The sequence below is a fragment of the Oncorhynchus mykiss genome, chromosome 4 (genome assembly GCF_057628025.1).
Source record: "Oncorhynchus mykiss isolate SJ-2025 chromosome 4, ASM5762802v1, whole genome shotgun sequence".
NCBI lineage: Eukaryota > Metazoa > Chordata > Actinopteri > Salmoniformes > Salmonidae > Oncorhynchus > Oncorhynchus mykiss.
Window position 1 is genome coordinate 68,684,355 of NC_143025.1, and position 25,580 is coordinate 68,709,934.

The following is a 25,580-nucleotide window of genomic DNA, read 5'->3' on the forward strand; positions in this document are numbered from 1 at the left end:
AACATCATTCTCGGAGCAATTATTCATTAACCCGACTGAACTATGCTAGACATACACATTCTGTTGACAGGATGAAGTAATTATTCATTGAAGCCTAATGTGTTTTATGTCGCCAGTAAAAAAAAAAAAAAGATAGCTAATCAGTGAACAAACAGTGAGCGCTCACTGCCAGTCAGTCAAAGAAGATGCAGCCAAGTCAAGGGGTGACTGGAACACAACAACACATTTTCTGAAACTGCTCTGCAATCAAATCAAATCGTGTGCTGTTCACTTTACATATTCAGACCATGCCGTGACCTTCCTCAAAACTAATTGCAAATGAGAAATCCAAATAAAGAAATCTGATTCTGTCGATTAGCGGCATTGTTAACCAAGGGCGGCATTTCGGCTTCATGTCGAAGTTAAACATTTGATAAAAGACGATATGCTTTCACAAAGTTTTCAAATAATAGAATTTGTGCACACACACAATTAGCTGACTAAATCCCTGTCAAACACAGTGGGAACATGAGCCTAATCCCTAATATGGAGAGAGAGGGACAAACCACTCTGATGTGCAGGGGACAATAGAGTTTAGCTTAATTCATTCAAAAGACAATGTTAGGCAAAGCTTTAGAGCACACTACAGCAATTTCTTTCATTTATATATGCCACGTTCGCTGCAAAATCTGTTCCCAGTATTGGGTTGCATTGCACGAATATTGGCCTATCAATCACGCGAACAATGTAAAAACAGCAAAATATATATTTTTTAAGTAGTACATATGAAGTGTTACACTTATTTTGGCTGCCGTGGGTTGGCCTTTTTTATTTTTTAATTGCATTGCCACGATTGTACAGCTGTAACACATGAACAAAGTGAATACAGCTCAATAACGCGTACAGTATCACATACAGCGCGGTACAGTCACAGCGCAGTACTTTGGTTGTCGTGGGTTGCCTTGCTATTTTGGAGAAGGCAGTCCGATAGATACATTAAGATGTGGGTCTGGGTGTAGTTGTTAGTTGTTTTTGTATTTTGGAGCAGGCGGATACAGTACAGATGGGGTCAGGTCTTACTTGATGTAGGTGTTGGCGTTGCCCTCAGGGAAGATGTAGGGGTGTTTCTTGCGGAAGACGTGGCCGACCCTGCTGCAGGGGATAATCTCTAGGCTCCCTCCACACATCCACACCCGGAACGAGATCTCTACACACACACACACACACACACACACACACACAACACACAGCTACCATTAGTTATTATTGTCACATGGAATAGCTCAGGGGACAGCCATGAACCACGAAGAGTAGCACTGTATTGTATGCTCAGTGCTTTTAGACGGTATGAGTCCTAAGGCAGGGACAGGCAGGGACAGGCAGAGACAGGAGAAATTAAATTCAAACACACACAGTATTACAAAGTGTGATTGGAAATCTACAATATATGGGGCAACTCTGATGCTTTGAATATTTGATAACATGCTTGTTGCCTCATATCTCAGGTTTAAACTCATGTTTCAAACTGCCGTGTCCTCTGCTCATTTAGAAGTGCACCAGCAGCCACATGAATGTAAATAAACAAGTCCCTCCATGGCCTGGTCTAATTGGTCTAATACAGTATAAACATCAGGGCTGATGCCACACACTTGTCTTTTAAACCCAACAGAGTTGAAGTTTTGTAGCCTCAAACACAGCATATAAAATGATGCTTCCTTTTTCGGAGTAACATGCTCAAAACTTTTCCTGCAATGAACACGATGGGAGACCGAGAGCTGGTTTCAAGCGCAGGGCACAGCAGGTGTTTATTGTAAAGGACCTCAGGAGGAGGCAGGTAGCTGGGTCCAGGGGCAGGCAGGTCATTCACAGGAGGAGGCAGGTAGCTGGGTCCAGGGGCAGGCAGGTCATACACAGGAGGAGGCAGGTAGCTGGGTCCAGGGGCAGGCAGAAGGTCATATACAGGGGGGCCAAAAAGGAAACAGTACAGGCAGGGAAAAGGCTAGTAGCGTAGTCCGGGAGATCAGGCAATAGGTTCATAACAGGAAATCCGATAGGCAAAAGGAGTCATTAGTGAGGCAGGTAAAAACTATCATACACAATAGGATTAAATTACAGGCAACCCAGCGCTCCGAATAGAAGTGTGTCACAAAACAAACAATACCTCACAATGATGGGGTGCAAAGAACTGAAGTAAATTGTGTGTGATAATGACGTACAGGTGTGTGAACAGATGATCAGAATTCAGGTGATTCGGATCTGGAGAGTGAGCTGTGTTCAGGGGATCTATGTGTTTGAGAGTGTGAGCTGGAAAGTGGGCTGGAAAGTGGGCTGGAGAGTGAGCTGCGTTCAGGGGATCTATGTGTTTGAGAGTGTGAGCTGGAAAGTGGGCTGGAGAGTGAGCTGCTTTCAGGGGATCTATGTGTTTGAGAGTGTGAGCTGGAAAGTGGGCTGGAGAGTGAGCTGCGTTCAGGGATCTTTGTGTTTGAGAGTGTGAGCTGGAAAGTGGGCTGGAGAGTGAGCTGCGTTCAGGGATCTTTGTGTTTGAGAGTGTGAGCTGGAAAGTGGGCTGGAGAGTGAGCTGCGTTCAGGGATCTTTGTGTTTGAGAGTGTGAGCTGGAAGCAGACGTTACATTCCCAACAAGCATCTGAGCTTTTTCGACTTTTCAAAGTGTCAAAGGGAGCAGCGCAGGGAGTAAGCACGTGATATAGAGAGAGAAATAAAAGAGAGTTGTGAGGGAGATGAGAAAGTGTGTGTGTGTGTGTGTGTGTGTGTGTGTGTGTGTGTGTGTGTGTGTGTGTGTGTGTGTGTGTGTGTGTGTGTGTGTGTGTGTGTGTGTGTGTGTGAGAGCGAGAGAATGAGAGAGAGAGAGAGAGAGAGAATGAAAGAGAGAATGAGAGAGAATGAAAGAGAGAATGAGAGGGAGAGAGACAGCGAATGTGAGAGAGAGAGAGAGAGGAAGAAATAAAAGAGACTGGGGAGAGAGATGTTGAGAAAGAGGAAGAGCATTATTTTCCAGTCTCTACTCCTTTCTTTATTGATCTGATCAGCAGCAGTACAGTCAGGAGAAACTGTCTGTCTATTATGTGAACCCCAGCATCCTTCTGCCAGAGATACATGGGAGAGCGCTAGTCAGCCTCCTGGCTTTTTAGAAACTGTAATAAAGTATGAATCATCCCCACCACTACCTCGGTTAGCCCTGGCTGTGGTGCACAACTTGCCTGCAGATGTACCTGACAGAAGCAAGAATGAAGCAGGGAAGAGAAGTGGTCACGCTACCTATTGCTCCAGGGGTCTGGCTAGGACTGGAATAACTGCAATGTTACACTCTCACTAGCTTGTTTCACAGTGGTGTGGTGTTATGCTGGTCAATAATTGGTCATATACAATTCTGCTTAATATTTGTGTCTTCTTGACCCTTGGGGTTTTAACTACACAATAAATGTTTGAAGCCCATCATAATGGAGAGGGTTTGATTGATTTGAAAAAGTATCACTTGACACTTTTTTGGGGGTTTGGGACTGTGGTAATGACCATTACAAACCCAAACACAATAAATCAACTGTCCCGCTTTAGTAAGAAAAGGTTGCATCCTTGAGCAGACTGAAAGAATTGTGTCAGCTATAGAGGCAGGCTACTAGTGCTGACAGACTGACACGCTGCACCAATGCAGGTGCTCTCAGGCACACACAACAACATAATCCCCTCAACCCAGCTCCTGCCCAGTCAACTGACTCACTCACCAAAGTTCTCCCCGCCCCAAATGTCCATGGCTGTGTCATACTTCCCCAGGTGGTTGAACCACGACTTGTCAATCACAAACAGCCCTCCGGCGATGATAGGCGTCCTGTAGGAGAGAGAGAATTCCAGGAGTATTATATCATGGAACGTTGACTGGATGGGTAGACTTGAGGTAGTTTGTTGGTGTGTTTTTTGTAGACACTAAGAACACATTATGATAGATCCAGGTGATGGTAGAAGAGTCCAAACTTCTATCTAAACCCTCAGTGTTCACAGTGATGTGAATGATGAGGATGTCCCGGGCCAGGCCCAGTGAGTGCGTGTGAGCCGCTGAGTAAAATGTAAATTGATTGAGTGATACAGGAGCCAGCCGGGGCAGACGGGCAGGGCGGGCAGGGCTGGGCCGGCTGACAAGCAGAGGCCAGTGAGACGTGTAAGAGGATACCTTCTCATTATCAGGCAGAAGGTGAAGCTGCACCCAGGCCCTCCATGGAGTGCCAACCGGGACCTATCTAACACAATTCACTCAGCACAGGATCGAACAAAGGCAGAAAGAAGCAGAGAGGAGAGAGAAAAATGATATAAAACATTTCTGTCCCCATAGGATAAGGTTTCCAGGAAAAACCCTTTTGGGTTCCATGTACAGTGCCTTCGGAAATTATTCATACCCCTTGACTTTTCCCACATTTTGTTAGGTTACAGCCTTATTCAAAAATTGATTAAAAAAATGTTTGTTCATCATCGATCTACAAACAATAGCCCATAATGACAAAGCATAATGTATTACAAATAAAACATGGAAATGTCAAATTTACATAAGTATTCAGACCCTTTACTCAGTACTTTGTTGAAGCACCTTTGGCAGCGAACACAGCCTCAAGTCTTCTTGGGTATGACGCTACAAGCTCGGCACACCTGTATTTGGGGAGTTTCTCCCATTCTTCTCTGCAGATCCTCTCAAGCTCTGTCAGGTTGGATGGGGAGCGTTGCTGCACAGCTATTTTCAGGTCTCTCCAGAGAGGTTTGATCAGATTCAAATCTGCTGGGCCACTCCAGGACATTCAGAGACTTGTCCCGAAGCCACTCCTGCTCTGTCTTGGCTGTGTGCTTAGGGTCATTGTCCTGTTGGTGGTGAACCTTCACCCCAGTCCGAGGTCATTAAGCATTAAGGATCTCTCTATACTTTGATCCGTTCTTTTTTAGTCTCATAGCAAAGGGTTTGAATACTTACGTAAATAAGGTATTTCTGTTTGAGTTTTTTTTATAAAAGTGCAAAAATGTCTAAAAACCTGTTTTCGCTTTGTCATTATGGGGTATTGTGTGTAGATTGAGGAGGATAAACCATTTCAAAATAATCCATTTTAGAATAAGGCTGTAACGTAACAAAATTTGGAAAAAGTTTTTTGAATACTTTCCGAAGGCACTGTACATCCCTTTCCACAGAAGGTTCTACATGGAACCCAAAAGAGTTCTACCTGGAACCAAAAAGGAAAAAGGGTTGTCCTATGGTGACAGTCAATGAACCCTTTTTCCTAAGTGTAGCTAGAGAGAGAACCCTCCTCATAGAGAGAGAACCCTCCTCATAGAGAGAGAGCCCTCCTCATAGAGAGAGAGCCCTCCTCATAGAGAGAGAGCCCTCCTCATAGAGAGAGCCCTCCTCATAGAGAGAGAGCCCTCCTCATAGAGAGAGAGCCCTCCTCATAGAGAGAGAACCCTCCTCATAGAGAGAGAGCCCTCCTCATAGAGAGAGAACCCTCCTCATAGAGAGAGAACCCTCCTCATAGAGAGAGAACCCACCTCATAGAGAGAGAGCCCTCCTCATAGAGAGAGAGCCCTCCTCATAGAGAGAGAACCCTCCTCATAGAGAGAGAACCCTCCTCATAGAGAGAGAGCCCTCCTCATAGAGAGAGCCCTCCTCATAGAGAGAGAGCCCTCCTCATAGAGAGAGAACCCTCCTCATAGAGAGAGAGCCCTCCTCATAGAGAGAGAGCCCTCCTCATAGAGAGAGAACCCTCCTCATAGAGAGAGAACCCTCCTCATAGAGAGAGAACCCTCCTCATAGAGAGAGAGCCCTCCTCATAGAGACAGAACCCTCCTCATAGAGAGAGAGCCCTCCTCATAGAGAGAGCACTCCTCATAGAGAGAGCCCTCTCATAGAGAGAGAGCCCTCCTCATAGAGAGAGAACCCTCCTCATAGAGAGAGAGCCCTCCTCATAGAGAGAGAGCCCTCCTCATAGAGAGAGCCCTCCTCATAGAGAGAGAGCCCTCCTCATAGAGAGAGAGCCCTCCTCATAGAGAGAGAACCCTCCTCATAGAGAGAGAGCCCTCCTCATAGAGAGAGAGCCCTCCTCATAGAGAGAGAGCCCTCCTCATGTTGCTGACTTTAAGGCAAGCCATTTTCAATTCACCTGCTTTGCTCTTTGAAAGATGAGGAGCATTGTCTCTTGTCTAGAATAGACACGCCATGATGCTCTCTGGGGTCAACAACATTCTCCACATTCATTTTCAGCTGTTTCTCATTTCCTGTCTCTGTCTGCAGAACTTGAGTCATTTGGTTGGACCAATGATGACAGGGGAGGGGAATTGATTCTGGAGGCAATACTACTTTCTCTGGTCATCTGTAACGTCTCCAGAGTGCACTTGAGGCTACGACTTTAAAAAGTACTAAACTAAAAGAAACACTATATATAGAAAAGTACAAGGACACCCCTTGAAATTAGTGGATTCGGCTATTTGAGTCACACCTGTTGCTGACAGGTCGACAACACAGCCATGCAATCTCCATAGACAAACCGTGGAAGTAGAATGGAGAGGTCAGTGACTTTGAACGTGGCACCGTCGTAAGATGCCACTTTTCCAACAAGTCAGTTTGTCAAATGTCTGCCCTGCAAGAGCTGTCCCAGTCAACTGTAAGTGCTGTTATTGTGACAAGGAAACGTCTAGGAGCAACGGCTCAGACGCGAAGTGGCAGGCCACACAAGCTCGCAGGACAGGACCCCGAGTGCCGAAACGCTTAGCTACCGAGTTCCAAACTGCCTCTGGAAGCAACGTCAGCACAATAAGTGTTCGTCGGGAGCTACATGAAATGGGTTTCCATGGCCAAGCAGCCACACACAAGTCTAAGATCACCATGCGAAATGCCAAATGTCGGCTGGAGTGGTGTAAAGCTCGCCCCAATTGGACTCTGGAGCAGTCGAAACGCGTTCTCTGGAGTGATGAATCATGCTTCCCCATCTGGCAGTCCAATGGACAAATCTGGGTTTGGTGGATGCCAGGAGAACGCTTCCTGCCCGAATGCATAGTGCCAACTGTAAAATGTGGTGGAGGAGGAATAATGGTCTGGGGCTGTTTTTCATGGTTCGGGCTAGGCACCTTAGTTCCAGTGAAGAGAAATCTTAACACTATAGCATACAATGACATTCTAGACGATTCTGTGCTTTCAACTTTGTGGCAACAGTTTGGGGAAGGCTCTTTCCTGTTTCAGCATTACAATTCCCCTGTGCACAAAGCAAGGTCCATACAGAAATGGTTTGTCGAGATCGGTCTGGAAGAACTTGACTGACGTGCACAGAGCCCTGACCTCAACCCCATCGAACACCTTTGGGATGAATTGGAATGCCGACTGCGAGCCAGGCCTAATCGCCCAACATCAGTGCACGACCTCACTAACTCCATAGTAATGCCCATGATTTTGGAATGAGATGTTCGACGAGCAGGTGTCCACATACTTTTGGTGGACAAAATACAAAATACAACCCTCGCCAACGATGACCTTGGCTGCATCCTGAACAGCTTTAGGCTGCATGTTTCCTCCTGCATTTCAAGCCTTGCACCAGGACATACTATTTCTGATAGTAAACATAATCATTCATGATCTATTGATTCAGTCTACTAAACATGTATATCAGCATAAAGTCAGAAACAGCTTTACGAGAAAGCCAAATGAGAAAGCTCACACAATACAACAGACAACGTGATGCTTCTTCATTTTGCAGCGAGAGACATCCTTTGTTGTATATTTCGCCTGCTGCAACATAAATATCTGCCAGACTGAATGAGTGTTGTCGTAACAACCGAACATTACAGGAGGAAATCATCATCGTTGGACAATGCTGTAAAACCCTGAGGCACATCACCAAATCCTTCTTAGTTATTGCTGTCTGCCATTAACTACTGTTGCTGCCTCCATTTTCAGATCCCACTTTGTTCAGACGGTCCATAAACAGACCCCCCCCCCCCCCCATGAAAAAACAGATGATGATGGGACTGAATGACTGGATGTGTAGGCAGCTATAGGACAGTGTCAGGTTAGTAAGATGGTGGATAGTGACACATTTGTGACTCAAAATGCTCTGTGAAGTGTAGTTTGCAGTGTTCTTTAAGTGAAGTGTATTATTGAGTGGATACAATGAAGAGTGAATGGTAATGCATCGTAGTGAATCTGTTTCCTCTGCCCTTAACTCACGAACACTGCACGCACACACACACCACACACATGCCAGCACGCAAATGCACCAGTGGACGCTGCTGAGGGGAGAATGGCTCATAATAATGTCCGGAACGGAGCAAATGGAATGGCATTAAACACCTGGAATCCATGTGTTTGACGTATTGGATACCATTCCACCGATTCTGCTCCAGTCATTACTACGAGCCCATTCTCCTGTGAAATGCACACACACACACACACACACACACACACACACACACACACACACGCACGCACGCACGCACACGCACACACACTGGCACCCCATGCTCCCACCATCTGTGCCTCTTTAGCCTCTTTCAACACCAGCTCTGATGCTGTCTCAGTTTCAGTCCCACCACTCCATGGTAAGTAGGTTGCTACAGTGTCTGTGTGTGTGTTTGTGTGCGTGTGCGTGCGCGCGTCCTTAACCAAGTCTCTATCTGGTTGTCTATTTGTGCCAGTGTGAGGAGCAGACTCCATGTGACGCTGCAACAGTCTGTGGCACATGGGCCACACTGTGAGCCTGATGTGGGATCAGTTCCTACCAGGGCTGGGTCTGTGCCTGGGCTATTAGGGGATCTCATTACTCTAACACCCCCACTGGCAGCTCAGGGGTTTGGGGTCGGCGTGGAGGGATGTAGGGTAGTGGACCATATACACTCATCAAGAGAAGAGGGGAGAGGAGAAAAACAGGAGATGAGAAGACAGGAAGGGATGAAGGAAATGAAGTACACACAGAGAGATGAGAAAATAAGTATGAATAGGAAACTAGACGAGGTGGGGAAAAGAATAGAAGACAGAAGGGCAGAAAGGAGAAGAAGAGAGGTGCGAAAGGAAGAAGAGATGGAGAGATTAGGAGTTTCCTCTTCAAGAAGTGTGAAGAGGAAACGATGGGAGGGGAGGAAAAGGAACAAAACAGAAAGAAGCGAGGAGAGGAGGAGGGGAGATGAGAGAGGCCCTCCAGATTGCCCTGAGCAGGGCTGAGGGAGCCAAGTGGAGAGGCTCACTGTCTACCTCATTTCTCAAGTGGAGGGAAGATGTTAGCCCACAGCCCAGCATCTCTGTGACACTGTCCCCAGCCCTGACATACTGCATGGTGTGTCAGACTGGCAGGAGCCAAGGTTCTCAAGCCCCGCACAGCATGGTGAATACTCATCATGGAAACACACATTAGCATTTATGCAGAGTGACAACAGTATCAAGTCTTTCATTAGAAAATATGCTCCTTCCTGTACCTGGACTATAATTATGACAGAAAATGAACAGAGATAGAGACAGAGAGTGAAAGAAAGAGAGATGTGTGGGAGAGATCAATCAATCATTCTAGCCGAGCATTAAAATAATCTGCCCCCGATTCAGAGCCACCTGGGACCAGGAGAATTAAAGAGGATCACATCTCTTTGGACGAAATAATGCAAAGGTGCTTTAATCGGCTGTGGTCCGGTCTCCTCTCTGAACTCCTTTGGGCTGCTTTCTCATTAATCGTGCTGCTGCTATCTCTGCAGCGATCAATGGCTTAACTGCCTCTTTCAGATGCTGCTTTCTAGTCTGCCTCTCCCTCTCTCTCCCCTGATGGACTGTTTAGATCACAGTGCAGTGAAAGACCTCAGGGAGAGAATTCATTCCCCTGCTGTTCCATCAGATGAAAAAGAAAAAGCATGGCTGCATGCTGCCGATCACTGGACTTGAGGACGGAGGGATGGATGGCCAGGCAGGCAAGCAGGGCACCCCCTCGTCCCCTACTTCCCTGCTCCATCGCTCCATCCCTCTCCTCTCATCTGCAGCCAAACCATCCCCTAATATCCGTCTTTATGCCTCCTTTCACTTACTTAATGGGTTCGGTGGGGTCAGCTCTCCTGGCTTTCTGTTCAGCAGACAACTGCTCCCACTTGAAATGTAGACTCCAGTCGAAGCCTGCGGCAGAGCAAGAGAGAGATAATCATAACATGAACTGGGAATGAGGGAGGGTGAAGGAGAGAGGGAGGGAGAGAGAGAGAGAGAGAGAGAGAGAGAGAGAGAGAGAGAGAGAGAGAGAGGGTAAGTCAGGGGAGGGTCAGGAGGAGAGCATTGCAGGTCAGAATGAAGATTTAGAAGAAGGAGAGATATGGAAAGAGTGAGGAAGAACAATAGTTGAGAAAAGAAAGGGAGACGGGTCAGGAGAGATCAGTGCAGGTCAGAGAGAAGGGGACCAAACGATTAATAACAAAAGGATAATGGGAAGAGAGGGGTGAGGAGGAGGGTGGACTGTTAAGGCGGGGTCGATTATAAACGCTGCAGCAGCCTCACATCCACAGAAGCCCCCTTCTTTTATCACATGCTTTATTAATCTCTGACAGAACACTGTCAATGATTACAGACACCATTCCTGCTAACGTCTCCTATTTAATTACTCAAATGATTAATTATGGCTGATTATGGCTCATGGGCTAATTGCTGATCTGGCCTGACCCTTTGGAATGACCTTTACACAAGTGCTTTTTAAAAGCCCAGCCCATCCCATCTTGTCCTGAGACAGATGCAGTGCTCTTAATGTCTCCAAATATATGCATGAGAAGACCAATGCATATTTGCTCAATTGATAAAGTACATACCTACTGTATGTGTGGATGTGTCTGCATGTGTGTGTGAGTATAGATGTGTGTATGTGTGTGCGTCTGCGAATGCATGCGTGCCCATGTGTGTTTCTGTGTGCGTCTCATTATGTGTGTGTGTGTGTGTGTGTGTGTGTGTGTGTGTGTGTGTGTGTGTGTGTGTGTGTGTGCAGGGGAGAGAGAGAGAGGGTCTGATTTGGCAGGCAGACCCAGGAGTGTTAGCGCAGCAGTCTGCAGGCAAGCAGGGCCGGGTCTCAGTGGATCGATGTGGCTCTATTGACACCACAACTTTTTCATGTTATGACAGATGGCTCCTTCAATAATTAAAATATCCAATCTGAGGCCTAGGAGTATCAGCCCCATTAATTGTCGTATCCAGTTCTCTGGGAACACTGATAGGAGCTGTTCATCTGGCTGTGTGTGTGTGTGTGTGTGTGTGTGTGTGTGTGTGTGTGTGTGTGTGTGTGTGTGTGTGTGTGTGTGTGTGTGTGTGTGTGTGTGTGTGTGTGTGTGTGTGCATAGCCTCAACTAGCCAGTTAATGGAGACCTGGTAGCCTGGGGGAGGGAAAGTGAAAGGAGAGAGGGATGGGGTCAGGAGTGAGGGATGAAAAGATGGATGAGTCATTGGCGAGAGGGAGGCACTAGACAGGGGTGGAAAGAGGGCTGGAGAGATGTGCAGATCACAGTGCAGTGAAGAGATGGATAGAGAGAGGGAGGGGCATAGATGTGGAGAGAGCGATGAAAACGGGGAGGTCAAGCCCTTATAGCTCTATACCTCCACGGAGGTCAGAGGAGGCTGCTACGTAAGCGAATGTATCCATGTTAATGATGTCGATCACTGGGCTCACCACACAGGTGGGGTCCTGGGGAGGCAAGAGAGAGACTGGAGTCAGAGACCATGTTCAAAACATACAGTAACAATGGGACATACGGTAATAGCGGGATTTGATTCAGTATTCATTATTTACAGTTCAGCAGCTGAAGTTAATGAGGAAGGTGTGGGTGTAATGAGGGGCATTGATGTGCTGCAGGGCACTGATTAAACATGCATTATGTTCATACAGTAGGTCACACAGAAGGTTGGATGATGTTTCAGTCAATGCTCTGGAGCTAATTTACAAGTCGCTTGAGGACAAGGAAATACCATGGTAGAATGCCTACCTTTAGGAAATGTGATACATTGTGCTGCATTTCTTGATGAACTGCCCTTAGAATTACTTGACAGATGTGACAGTCTCTCAGGCTCATTGTCTTTCACCCTTGGCTGCCCAGCTAATCTAAGGTACTGTACATCGATCAGTGTCTTTGATCAGATCAGACAGAGTGAAGAGGAAGTTAACGGGCTGTGTGTGAAAGTCATGTCTCTAAATATTCTTCACACACACCCATGCAAACAAACACTCTCACTCACCAGTCAGCATTCACACACACACACAAACTAGTTAGCGCTGACAAGCCCAGTCACAGTCAAAGCCCACAACAGAATCACCTTCAGCTGCTGACACAGTCACACACACACACAAACACAGTGACAGGCAGCATCCAGGGCAGTCTGACCGCATCATCTGACATTTGATTTGCCTCCTCAGCTTCAGCATCCCGTTCAGCTCATGTCTCACACATGCTCATCTGCTCTACTTCAAAAATATTTGTTTTCTCCCATCTCTCTCTCTCTCTCTCTCCTCTCTCCTCTCTCTCTCTCTCTGCTACGGTGTTCAATCAAGGTGATTTGCCTTGACCGGCAACCATCCTTCCCAAGACTGCCGTGGTATGTTTCCCGGGACACAAGAATACATAGTCATCAAATCCCTTTCAACCAATTGCAAAAATCCTTCTCTTCTCCGACATTATACTGCTCTGAGAGGAATGGTCTATTACAGCAGTGTGGTGTGTCGTGAATACTATACATCTGTCTTTGTGCCTGCATTGACACAAATCAATAAGTAATACATTTTGAAATAAATATGTATATATGAGGACAGTGATGGATGACTCCCTCAGAACAAAATCAATCCTGCTTCTTTTTATATTTTGACTGTTTGTAGACAAGAGCTTCCTGTATTAACACATACTGTATATTTTATAACTTCCTGTGATATGCCTCGCAGTGCCAAATCCAAAATAATGTTGGCAAGTTTTTGAGATTTTAAGGCCAGACATCAGCAACTGCACCAGGGCATTAAGATTCAGACAGCACTTTGAAGTCAGACATGCATTAAGGTTAGCATATAATTTAATATAACATGTAAGCCCGCCAGCATTAGTCATAGGCCTCTTTCAATGTTTAGAAAGCAGCATGTCCGTATAAGAGCTTTTAAGGCGAGAGAGAGTCAACCGTCAATCCTCTGTCTTAGCCTGGGGGAGATGGGGAGATGGGGAGATGGAGGGATAAGACAGAGACAGAGAGGGAAGAGTGCTGTTGGTGTAAATGGAGGGAGTACTGCACTTATTCCAGATTAGGGGCAATCAGTGGAACAGCAGAAGGTAAACTGCCATTTTCACCCCAGTCACACCACTCTACCGTCAGCCGCACTAAGAGTGGGGTTGGTGCTGGTCACTGAGACTGACAGTTCACAACACACAATGCTCCACTTCAACACAAACTAGGAGAGAGTTTATCATTCATTTCTGGAGATATAGAAATATGCCAAAAAGAGAAAGCATGTGTTGGAGAGCAGGGCGAGGGTTTTCTTCCTTCAGGTAAGTGTGTAGCGTATACTGTCAAAAGGAGGAATACACATTGGAGATCATTGGAGGGTGGTAGTTAGTGTCTCAAGATCCCAAGAAACTTCACTTTGTTCAGGGAGAATGATGTCAAAAGTCTATAGGTGAATGGGGTTATCCATCAGCAGGTATAGAGTATGCCTAGGATGTGTCACTGCCTGTACTGTTATTGTAGATGTAGTGTCACTGCCTGTACTGTTATTGTAGATGCAGTGTCACTGCCTGTACTGTTATTGAAGATGCAGTGTTTTTTTTTTATTTTTTATTTTACCTTTATTTAACCAGGTAGGCAAGTTGAGAACAAGTTCTCATTTACAATTGCGACCTGGCCAAGATAAAGCAAAGCAGTTCGACAGATACAACAACACAGAGTTACACATGGAGTAAAACAAACATACAGTCAATAATAAAGTATAAACAAGTCTATATACAATGTGAGCAAATGAGGTGAGAAGGGAGGTAAAGGCAAAAAAAGGCCTTGGTGGCAAGGTAAATACAATATAGCAAGTAAAACACTGGAATGGTAGTTTTGCAATGGAAGAATGTGCAAAGTAGAAATAAAAATAAGTGTGTGAAAAAAAAAAAAAAATAAGTGTCACTGCCTGTACTCTTACTGTAAATGTAGTGTCACTGCCTGCCTGTACTATTACCGTAGATGTAGTGTCACTGCCTGTACTGTTATTATAGATGCAGTGTCACTGCCTGTACTGTTACCGTAGATGTAGTGTTACTGCCTGTACTGTTATTGTAGATGTAGTGTCACTGCCTGTACTGTTACTGTAAATGTAGTGTCACTGCCTGTACTATTACCGTAGATGTAGTGTCACTGCCTGTACTGTTATTGTAGATGCAGTGTCACTGCCTGTACTGTTATTGAAGATGCAGTGTCATTGCCTGTACTGTTACTGTAAATGTAGTGTCACTGCCTGCCTGTACTATTACCGTAGATGTAGTGTCACTGCCTGTACTGTTATTGTAGATGCAGTGTCACTGCCTGTACTGTTACCGTAGATGTAGTGTTACTGCCTGTACTGTTATTGTAGATGTAGTGTCACTGCCTGTACTGTTACTGTAGATGTAGTGTCACTGCCCGTACTGTTACAGTATATGTAGTATCACTGCCTGTACTGTTACTGTAGATGTAGTGTCACTGCCTGTACTGATACTGTAGATGTAGGATGTGTCACTGTCTGTTCTGTTACTGTAGATGTAGTGCACTGCCTGTACTGTTACTGTAGATGTAGGATGTGTCACTGCCTGTACTGTTACTGTAGATGTAGTGTCACTGCCTGTACTGTTACTGTAGATGTAGGATGTGTCACTGCCTGTACTGTTACTGTAGATGTAGTGTCACTGCCTGTACTGATACTGTAGATGTAGGATGTGTCACTGTCTGTTCTGTTACTGTAGATGTAGTGCACTGCCTGTACTGTTACTGTAGATGTAGGATGTGTCAATGCCTGTACTGTTACAGTAGATGTAGTATCACTGCCTGTACTGTTACTGTAGATGTAGTGTCACTGCCTGTACTGATACTGTAGATGTAGGATGTGTCACTGTCTGTTCTGTTACTGTAGATGTAGTGCACTGCCTGTACTGTTACTGTAGATGTAGGATGTGTCACTGCCTGTACTGTTACTGTAGATGTAGTGTCACTGCCTGTACTGTTACTGTAGATGTAGGATGTGTCACTGACTGTAATGTTACTGTAGATGTAGGATGTGTCACTGCCTGTACTGTTACTGTAGATGTAGGATGTGTCACTGCCTGTACTGTTACTGTAGATGTAGGATGTGTCACTGCCTGTACTGTCCCTGTAGATGTAGTGTCACTGCCTGTACTGTTACTGTAGATGTAGTGTCACTGCCTGTACTGTTACTGTAGATGTAGTGTCACTGCCTGTACTGTTACTGTAGATGTAGTGTCACTGCCTGTACTGATAATGTAGATGTAGTGTCACTGCCTGTACTGTTACTGTAGATGTAGGATGTGTCACTGCCTGTACTGTTATTGTAGATGTAGTGTCACTGCCTGTACTGTTACTGTAGATGTAGGATGTGTCACTGCCTGTACTGTTATTGTAGATGTAGTGTCACTGCCTGTACTGTTACTGTAGATGCAGTGTCACTGCCTGTACTGTCCCTGTAGATGTAGTGTCACTGCCTGTACTGTTACTGTAGATGTAGTGTCACTGCCTGTACTGTTACTGTAGATGTAGTGTCACTGCCTGTACTGTTACTGTAGATGTAGTGTCACTGCCTGTACTGATACTGTAGATGTAGTGTCACTGCCTGTACTGTTAGTGTAGCTGTAGGATGTGTCACTGCCTGTACTGTTATTGTAGATGTAGTGTCACTGCCTGTACTGTTACTGTAGATGTAGGATGTGTCACTGCCTGTACTGTTATTGTAGATGTAGTGTCACTGCCTGTACTGTTACTGTAGATGTATTGTCACTGCCTGTACTGTTACTGTAGATGTAGGATGTGTCTATGCCTGTATTGTTACTGTAGATGTAGGATGTGTCACTGCCTGTACTGTTACTGTAGATGTAGGATGTGTCACTGCCTGTACTGTTACTGTAGATGTAGTGTCACTGTCTGTACTGTTACTGTAGATGTAGTGTCACTGCCTGTACTGTTACTGTATATGTAGGATGTGTCTATGCCTGTATTGTTACTGTAGATGTAGGATGTGTCACTGCCTGTACTGTTACTGTAGATGTAGGATGTGTCACTGACTGTACTGTTACTGTAGATGTAGGATGTGTCACTGCCTGTATTGTTACTGTAGATGTCGTGTCACTTTCTGTACTGTTATAGTGGATGTAGTGTCACTGCCTGTGCTGTTACTGTAGATGTAGTGTCACTGCCAGTACTGTTAGTGTAGATGTAGGATATGTCACTGCCTGTACTGTTACTGTAGATGTAGTGTCACTGCCTGTACTGTTACTGTAGATGTAGTGTCACTGCCTGTACTGTTACTGTAGATGTAGGATGTGTCACTGCCTGTACTGCTACTGTAGATGTACTGTTACTGTAGATGTTACTGTAGATGTAGTGTCACTGCCTGTACTGTTACTGTAGATGTAGTGTCACTGCCTGTACTGTTACTGTAGATGTAGTGTCACTGCCTGTACTGATACTGTAGATGTAGTGTCACTGCCTGTACTGATACTGTAGATGTAGTGTCACTGCCTGTACTGTTACTGTAAATGTAGGATGTGTCTATGCCTGTACTGTTACTGTAGATGTAGTATGCATCACTGCCTGTATTGTTACTGTAGATGTAGTGTCACTTCCTGTACTGTTACTGTAGATGTAGGATGTGTCACTGCCTGTACTGTTACTGTAGATGTAGTGTCACTGCCTGTACTGATACTGTAGATGTAGTGTCACTGCCTGTACTGTTACTGTAAATGTAGGATGTGTCACTGCCTGTACTGTTATTGTAGATGTAGGATGTGTCTATGCCTGTACTGTTACTGTAGATGTAGGATGTGTCACTGCCTGTAATGTTATTGTAGATGAAGTGTCACTGCCTGTACAGTTACTGTAGATGTAGTGTCACTGCCTGTACTGTTACTGTAGATGTAGGATGTGTCACTGCCTGTACTGTTATTGTAAATGTACTGTCACGACCTTTACTGTTACTGTAGATGTAGTGTCACTGCCTGTACTATTGTTGTAGATGTAGGATATGTCACTGCCTGTACTGTTACTGTAGATGTAGTGTCACTGCATGTACTGTTACTGTAGATGTAGTGTCACTGCCTATACTGGTTTTGTAGATGTAGTGTCACTGCCTGTACTGTTACTGTAGATGTAGGATGTGTCACTGCCTGTACTGTTACTGTAAATGTAGTGTCACTGCCTGTACTGTTACTGTAAATGTAGTGTCACTGCCTGTACTGTTACTGTAGATGTAGTGTCACTGCCTGTACTGTTATTGTAGATGTAGGATATGTCACTGCCTGTACTGTTACTGTAGATGTAGTGTCACTGCCTGTTCTGTAACTGTAGATGTAGTGTCACTGCCTGTACTGTTACTGTAGATGTAGTGTCACTGCCTGTACTGTTACTGTAGATGTAGTGTCACTGCCTGAACTGTTACTATTGATGTAGGATGTGTCACTGCCTGTATTGTTACTATTGATGTAGGATGTGTCACTGCCTGTACTGTTATTGTAGATGTAGTGTCACTGCCTGTACTGTTACTGTGGCTGTAGGATGCATCACTGCCTGAAATGTACCTCTTTGATCCGCTGGAGCAGCGGAGGCAGCCAGTCTTTGTTGACCTCACAGTGACTGTCCAGGAAGGTCAGGACCCCGGCCTTAGCCGCGTCCGCCCCACGAACCCTGGAGCGGATCAGACCTGTCAAAGAGGGGAAAAGAAAGATAGATTCTTATCTCTAACCACTGCTGCTGTGTGTGTGCACTTTACACGTGTGTCTACCTACCTGTGTCTGTCTGTGTCTAAACCCAACCACCGTGTCTAAACCCAACCACCGTGTCTAAACCCAACCACTGTGTCTAAACCCAACCACTGTGTCTAAACCCAACCACCGTGTCTTAACCCAACCACCGTGTCTAAACCCAAACACTGTGTCTAAACTCAACCACCGTGTCTAAACTCATCCACCGTGTCTAAACCCAACCACTGTGTCTAAACCCAACCACCGTGTCTAAACCCAACCACCGTGTCTAAACCCAACCACTGTGTCTAAACCCAACCACCGTGTCTAAACTCAACCACCGTGTCTAAACCCAACCACCGTGTCTAAACCCAACCACCGTGTCTAAACTCAGCCACCGTGTCTAAACCCAACTACCGTGTCTAAACCCAACCACCGTGTCTAAACCCATCCACCGTGTCTAAACCCATCCACCGTGTCTAAACCCATCCACCGTGTCTAAACCCATCCACCGTGTCTAAACCCATCCACCGTGTCTAAACCCATCCACCGTGTCTAAACCCATCCACCGTGTCTAAACTCATCCACCGTGTCTAAACCCAACCACTGTGTCTAAACCCAACCACCGTGTCTAAACCCAACCACCGTGTCTAAACCCAACCACTGTGTCTAAACCCAACCACCGTGTCTAAACTCAACCACCGTGTCTAAACCCAACCACCGTGTCTAAACCCAACCACCGTGTCTAAACTCAGCCACCGTGTCTAAACCCAACTACCGTGTCTAAACCCAACCACCGTGTCTAAACCCATCCACCGTGTCTAAACCCATCCACCGTGTCTAAACCCATCCACCGTGTCTAAACCCATCCACCGTGTCTAAACCCAACCACCGTGTCTAAACCCAACCACCGTGTCTAAACCCAACCACCGTGTCTAAACCCAACCACTGTGTCTAAACTCAACCACCGTGTCTAAACTCAACCACCGTGTCTAAACTCAACCACCGTGTCTAAACTCAACCACCGTGTCTAAACTCAACCACCGTGTCTAAACTCAACCACCGTGTCTAAACTCAACCACCGTGTCTAAACCCAACCACCGTGTCTAAACCCAACCACCGTGTCTAAACCCAACCACTGTGTCTAAACTCAACCACCGTGTCTAAACTCAACCACCGTGTCTAAACTCAACCACCGTGTCTAAACTCAACCACCGTGTCTAAACTCAACCACCGTGTCTAAACTCAACCACCGTGTCTAAACCCAACCACCGTGTCTAAACCCAACCACCGTGTCTAAACCCAACCACTGTGTCTAAACTCAACCACCGAGTCTAAACTCAACCACCGTGTCTAAACTCAACCACCGTGTCTAAACCCAACCACCGTGTCTAAACCCAACCACCGTGTCTAAACCCAACCACTGTCAAATATGATCTTGTAACTGTTTCTTCTCAGATACTCTGAACACAGTGAAGTCACTGTATTGTCCATTTCATGCGTGGAGACAAGGGAGGTTTTAAAAAAGCCTTTTGTGTCTGTTTATGGTGCAGCGAAGCAATTACAGCCCTTAGAGATGAGGGCCTAAATGGGGACATCACACTGTTAAGAAGTCTCAATGATCAGACATTCTGTCTGGTCTAAAGAGCGAAATCAATAGTCCCTGACATAGGACGGAGTGTCATTGTATGAAATTGCAGGACTCCCCTGTAAGTTCCGCACTACGCTGGGACTCCAGCCAATTAAAAAACCCATTTCATCCTCAATAACACTTTATTTTCTGGATGGCTGAGCTCACCTCCCCTCAACAGTTGCTAGAGGAAGCCTGACTCTGTACAGAACAGAGCTCGTGTTAAAGGAGGGTTGCTGCAGTAGATGCCTTTACAGACCAGAGTTAGAGAGAGAAAGCAAGAGGGAGAGAGAAAGAGAGAAAGAAAGAGAGAGAGAGAGAGAGAGTGAGTGAGAATAAATAATTTGTGTGTGTGTGTGTGTGTGTGTGTGTGTGTGTGTGTGTGTGTGTGTGTGTGTGTGTGTGTGTGTGTGTGTGCGTGTGCATAGTGATTACATTCACTAATAAAGCCTGATAGAGGTTGACATTGCATAACAGCTTCTGCTGTTTGTAGCATTAAAGACTGTTAACTACACCCAGGCCCCCTACACACAAACACGCTCATCAACACTGTAGTGGAACACTGAGGGTGGCTAATGAAACCTCCAGCTCCAGGAATAAAAATAGGACTGCATAACAACAGCCTAGTGACACCATTTGTTTTTGAGAAAACCCCTGAATTGGTTTAAAGATACAATCTAATTGGTGTTGTAATGACTTTTTTTACTTGATTAGGTATTATCGGAGAGACATTTCTTATTGTTGTGGGTGGAATTTTGGAAGTTGTCGTCTTGAGATTGGAGGTCTCTGCTTTTCATTAGTGCAGCTGGAATCTAATTACCCATAATGCCTCACACTCCTGTCTCGCCACAACGACATACACGAGAACAACTATTTCGAACAGCACTTGTTAACTACAGATTTCAAATCATCATCCCATTCCATTAAAATGTGCTCCCTCATCAACATTACATTTAAGTAATTTAGTAGACACTCTCATCCAGAGGGACTTGCAGGCGCAATTAGGGTTAAATGCTTAGCTCAAGGGTATATCAACTAGTCGGCCCAGAGATTTGAACCAGCAACCTTTCAGTTACTGGGCCAACACTCTTAACCACTAGGCTACCTGCCACCCATGTTCATAACTGACCCGTAAAAGTCAATATCAATCCCAGGGTCCGAATGAAAAATGATAGCAAGCAATGGCAGGTCGCGACAGGCAGACCTGTGATTGCAGGGCTCTAAAAAACCTCACAGCTGCACACGTAAATGGCCCTGCACACGTAAATGGCCCAGAGGACTATCCGTCATTACAACGACCAACCTACTGAGCAATCATAGTGTGGCAGAGGCCCCGTCCAAATGGGTTCCATTAAACTGTAACGCTGTTGTATATAAACACCATCACCCACTCCATACCTAGCCCCTTCAGCCCCCCACTCTTTAATCCTCCCCCCACACCCCCTTAATATAATATATGCCATTGAGCAGATGCTTTCATCCAAAATGCACTCACAGTCATACGTGCGTACATTTTTTATGTATGGGTAGTGCCGGGAAACGAACACACGATCCTGGCATTGCAAGAGCCATGTTCGGCTGAGCTACAGAGGACCCCCCCTCTGTTTCTCCCCACACCCACTCACTGTTTGATGATGTTCCTGCCACCCTGCCAGATCAATGGCGTTTTCTGATGAGCCAGGTCCATATTTCCAAACAGAGAATCACTGAAAAGTTTCACCTAAACTCAGCAACAAAAGAAACGTCCTCTCACTGTCAACTACATTTATTTTCAGCAAACTTAACATGTGTAAATCTTTGTAATAACATAACAAGATTCAACAACTGAGACATAAACTGAACAAGTTCCACAGACATGTGTGTGTCCCAAAAGTAACAGTCAGTATCTGGTGTGGCCACCAGCTGCATTAAGTACTGCTGTGCATCTCCTCCTCATGGACTGTACCAGATTTACCAGTTCTTGCTGTGAGATGTTACCCCACTCTTCCACCAAGGCACCTGCAAGTTCCCGGACATTTCTGGGGGGAATGGCCCTAGCCCTCACCCTCCGATCCAACAGGTCCCAGATCTGCTCAATGGGACTGAGATCCGGGTTCTTCGTTGGCCATGGCAGAACACTGACATTCCTATCTTGCAGGAAATCACACACAGAACGAGCAGTATGGCTGGTGGCATTGTCATGCTGTAGGGTCATGTCAGGATGAGCCTGCAGGAAGGGTACCACATGATGGAGGAGGATGTCTTCCCTGTAACGCACAGCGTTGAGATTGCCTGCAATGACAAGAAGCTCAGTCCGATGATGTTGTGACACACCGCCCCAGACCATGACGGACCCTCCACCTCCAAATCGATCCTGCTCCAGAGTACAGGCCTCGGTGTAGCGCTCATTCCTTCGACGATAAATGCGAATCGGACCATCACCCCTGGTGAGACAAAACCGCGGCTCGTCAGTGAAGAGCACTTTTTGCCAGTCCTGTCTGGTCCAGCGACACTGGGTTTGTGCCCATAGGCGACGTTGTTGCCGGTGATGTCTGGTGAGGGCCTGCCTTACAACAGGCCTACAAGCCCTCAGTCCATCTTCTCTCAGCCTATTGCGGACAGTCTGAGCACTGATGGAGGGATTGTGCGTTCCTGGTGTAACTCGGGCAGTTGTTGTTGCCATCCTGTACTTGTCCCGCAGGTGTGATGTTCGGATGTACCAATCCTGTGCAGATGTTGTTACACGTGGTCTGCCACTGCGAGGACGATCAGCTGTCCGTCCTGTCTCCCTGTAGCGCTGTCTTAGGCATCTCACAGTACGGACATTGCAATTTATTGCCCTGGCCACATCTGCAGTCCTCATGCCTACTTGCAGCATGCCTAAGGCACATTCAAGCAGATGAGCTGGGACCCTGGGCATCTTTCTTTCGCCGTTTTTCAGGGTCCGTAGAAAAGCCTCTTTAGTGTCCTAAGTTTTCATAACTGTGACCTTAATTGCCTACCGTCTGTAAACTGTTAGTGTCTTAACGACCGTTCCACAGGTGCATGTTCATTAATTGTTTATGGTTCATTGAACAAGCATAGGAAACAGTCTTTAAACCCTTTACAATGAAGATCTGTGAAGTTATTTGGATTGTTACAAATGATCTTTGAAAGACAGGGTCTTGAAACAGGGACGTTTCTTTTTTGACTGTTTATTAATGGATTTATCTCTCTCTTCTTCACACCAAGGCTCCTAATCACTGTTCTAAAAGAGGTTTTACGATATAATCCATGCTCTGTCACATCACCCCCCCCCCCCCTTATCTGTCACAGGCTGAGAACAAGTCAAGAAGGTACACTGGGTTTTAGGTTTGTTTGCAAGAGGAGGTTTCATGCATTTCAGTCACTGAGTACCATGACAACTAGGGGAATAAACATCAAATACATAAAAGTACAAGAAAATGTTTGGCAATGACAACAGTCTATTGCGCCAGTCTACCATGAAATACTTTAAGACACTGAAAGCTTCAACAATGATCAAAACAGACCCATATCTTCCTGTATTATACAGTAACTGAGGTGGATGCTGTCAGATAGTATCCATACCCCTTGGTGTTACCAGGTGAAGCTGCTTTTGGAGATTTTGGGATGTCAGATTGTCAGCCTGTGAGGTGAGATGGGGTTCATATCCATTAGCCCTCCACTGAACCCACCTATCAGGGGAACTTCAAACGCCTTTGAGCGCTGGGGCACCTCTATCCACGCACAGCAATCTGCATCTCGTTACTGTCTGATTCCTCCTCTCAGCTTTTCAACTTTATATTTCACAGACTGTATAATGTGCTGAATCTGATGACTCTCTGCCTTAACAGACAGAAAGGGTGGAGGGCTTTTAACTAGCAAGCCGCACATGCTGCTTTTCAGCGTTTTTCAGTTTGCTTTTTAAAACTAGCCCTATTTAAAAGCTATTTATATGGCATCACTTAGAACGCCCCTGTGGATTTATATAAAAGGTGACACAGGGAGCTGCAAAATAATCATCATGACATATGAGTTTCCTGAAAACAATGACTCATAATGCAATCTAATAGTTTCCTGTTTAGTAGTGCTCAGACTGTATACCAGTCAACCTTTTGATGTGTTGATATAATATATTATAGAGATACACAGACTAGATTCACATGTTGTCTAGTTGGGATCATGATGTATCTATGACACATACAGTGCCTTCAGAAAGTATTCACACCCCTTGACTTATTCTACATTTTTTTGTGTTACAGCCTAAATTCAAGAAGGATGAAATAAAAACAATTCTCACCCATCTACACACAATACCCCATAATGACAAAGTAAAAACATGTTTTTAATTTATGCAAATGTATGTAAATGAAAAACAGAAGCATCTCATTTACATAAGTATCTCATTTGCATAAATATCCACACCCCTGAGTCAATACTTTGTAGAAGCACTTTTGGCAGCGTTTACAGATGTGAGTCTTTATGGGTAAGTCTCTAAGAGCTTTCCACACCTGGATTGTGCAACATTTTGCACATGATTATTTTCAAAATTCTTCAAACTCTGTCAAATTGGATGCTGATCATTGCTAGACAACCATTTTCAGGTCTTGCCACAGATTTTCAAGTAGATTTAAGTCAAAACTGTAACAGTGAATGTTCCTGCCACTCAAGAATATTCACTGTCTTCTTGGTAAGCAGCTCCAGTGTAGATTTCAAATCAAACCAAACATTATTGGTCACATACACATACTTCGCAGACGTTATTGCGGATGTTGCGAAATGTTTGTGTTCCTTGCTCCAACATTGCAGCAGTATCTAACAATTCACAACAACACGCACAAATCTAAAAGTGAAGAATGGAATTAAGAAATACATAAATACTAGGACGAGCAATGTTGGAGTGGCATTGACTAAAATACAGTAGAATAGAATACAGTATATACATATGAAATGAGTAAAGCAGTATGTAAACATTATTAAAGTGACCAGTGATTCCATGTCTATTTACATAGGGCAGCAGCCTCTAAGGTGCAGGGTTGAGTAACTGGGTGGTAGCCGGCTAGTGATGACTGTTTAACAGTCGGATGGCCTTGAGATAGAAGCTGTTTTTCAGTCTCTCAGTCCCAGCTTCGATGCACCTGTACTGAGCTTTCTGGATGATAGCAGGGCGAACAGGCCGTGGCTCGGGTGGTTGATGTCCTTGATGATCTTTTTGGCCTTCCTGTGATATCGGTGTGCTTTAGGTGTCATGGAGGGCAGGCAGTGTTTCCCCGGTGACTGCATCGTCTGTGGATCTATTGGAGCGGTAAGCAAATTGAAGAGGATCTAGGTTGACATGATCCTTAACTAGTCTCTCAAAGCACTTCATGATGACAGAAGTGAGTGCTACGGAGCAATAGTCATTTAGTTCAGTTACCTTTGCTTTCTTGGGTACAGGAACAATGGTGTATATCTTGAAGCAAGTGGGTCCCCCCGTGTGGTTCTGGGATTTTTGCTCACCGTTCTTGTGATCATTTTGACCCCACGAGGTGAGATCTTGCGTGGAGCCCCAGATCGAGGGAGATTATCAGTGGTCTTGCATGTCTTCCATTTCCTAATAATTGCTCGCACATAATGCTGAGTTGCATCCAAAGAACACCATACCTACTGTGAAGCATGGGGGTGGAAACATCTTTTTTTTTTCTTTTTCTGCAAAGGGACCAGGACGACTGATCCTTGTAAAGGAAAGAATGGGGCCATGTATCGTGAGATTTTGAGTGAAAACCTCCTTCCATCAGCAAGGGCATTGAAGATGAAACGTGGCTGGGTCTTTCAGTATGACAATGATCCCAAACACACTGCCCGGGCAACGAAGGAGTGGCTTCGTAAGAAGCATTTCAAGGTCCTGGAGTGGCCTAGCCAGTCTCCAGATCTCAACCCCATAGAAAATCTTTGGAGGGAGTTGAACGTCCGTGTTGCCCAGCAACAGCCCCAAAACATCACTGCTCTAGAGGAGATCTGCATGGAGGAATGGGCCAAAATACCAGCAACAGTGTGTGAAAACCTTGTGAAAAC

General features: G+C 45.4%; 1 protein-coding gene across 2 annotated transcripts in view; it reads right to left on the bottom strand.

Annotated features, from left to right (window-relative positions):
* LOC110522252 (polypeptide N-acetylgalactosaminyltransferase 14) overlaps positions 1-25,580 on the bottom strand; it is a 134,147-nt gene that overhangs the window by 20,307 nt on the left and 88,260 nt on the right. For both annotated transcript variants that reach the window (XM_036975825.2, XM_036975826.2), the window contains 5 exons: positions 17,756-17,877; positions 11,556-11,643; positions 10,019-10,103; positions 3,721-3,824; positions 1,060-1,186 (listed from right to left, as the gene is read on the bottom strand). In XM_036975825.2, the coding sequence (XP_036831720.1) occupies positions 1,060-1,186; positions 3,721-3,824; positions 10,019-10,103; positions 11,556-11,643; positions 17,756-17,877 (526 nt within the window). The remainder of the gene's footprint in view (positions 1-1,059; positions 1,187-3,720; positions 3,825-10,018; positions 10,104-11,555; positions 11,644-17,755; positions 17,878-25,580) is intronic.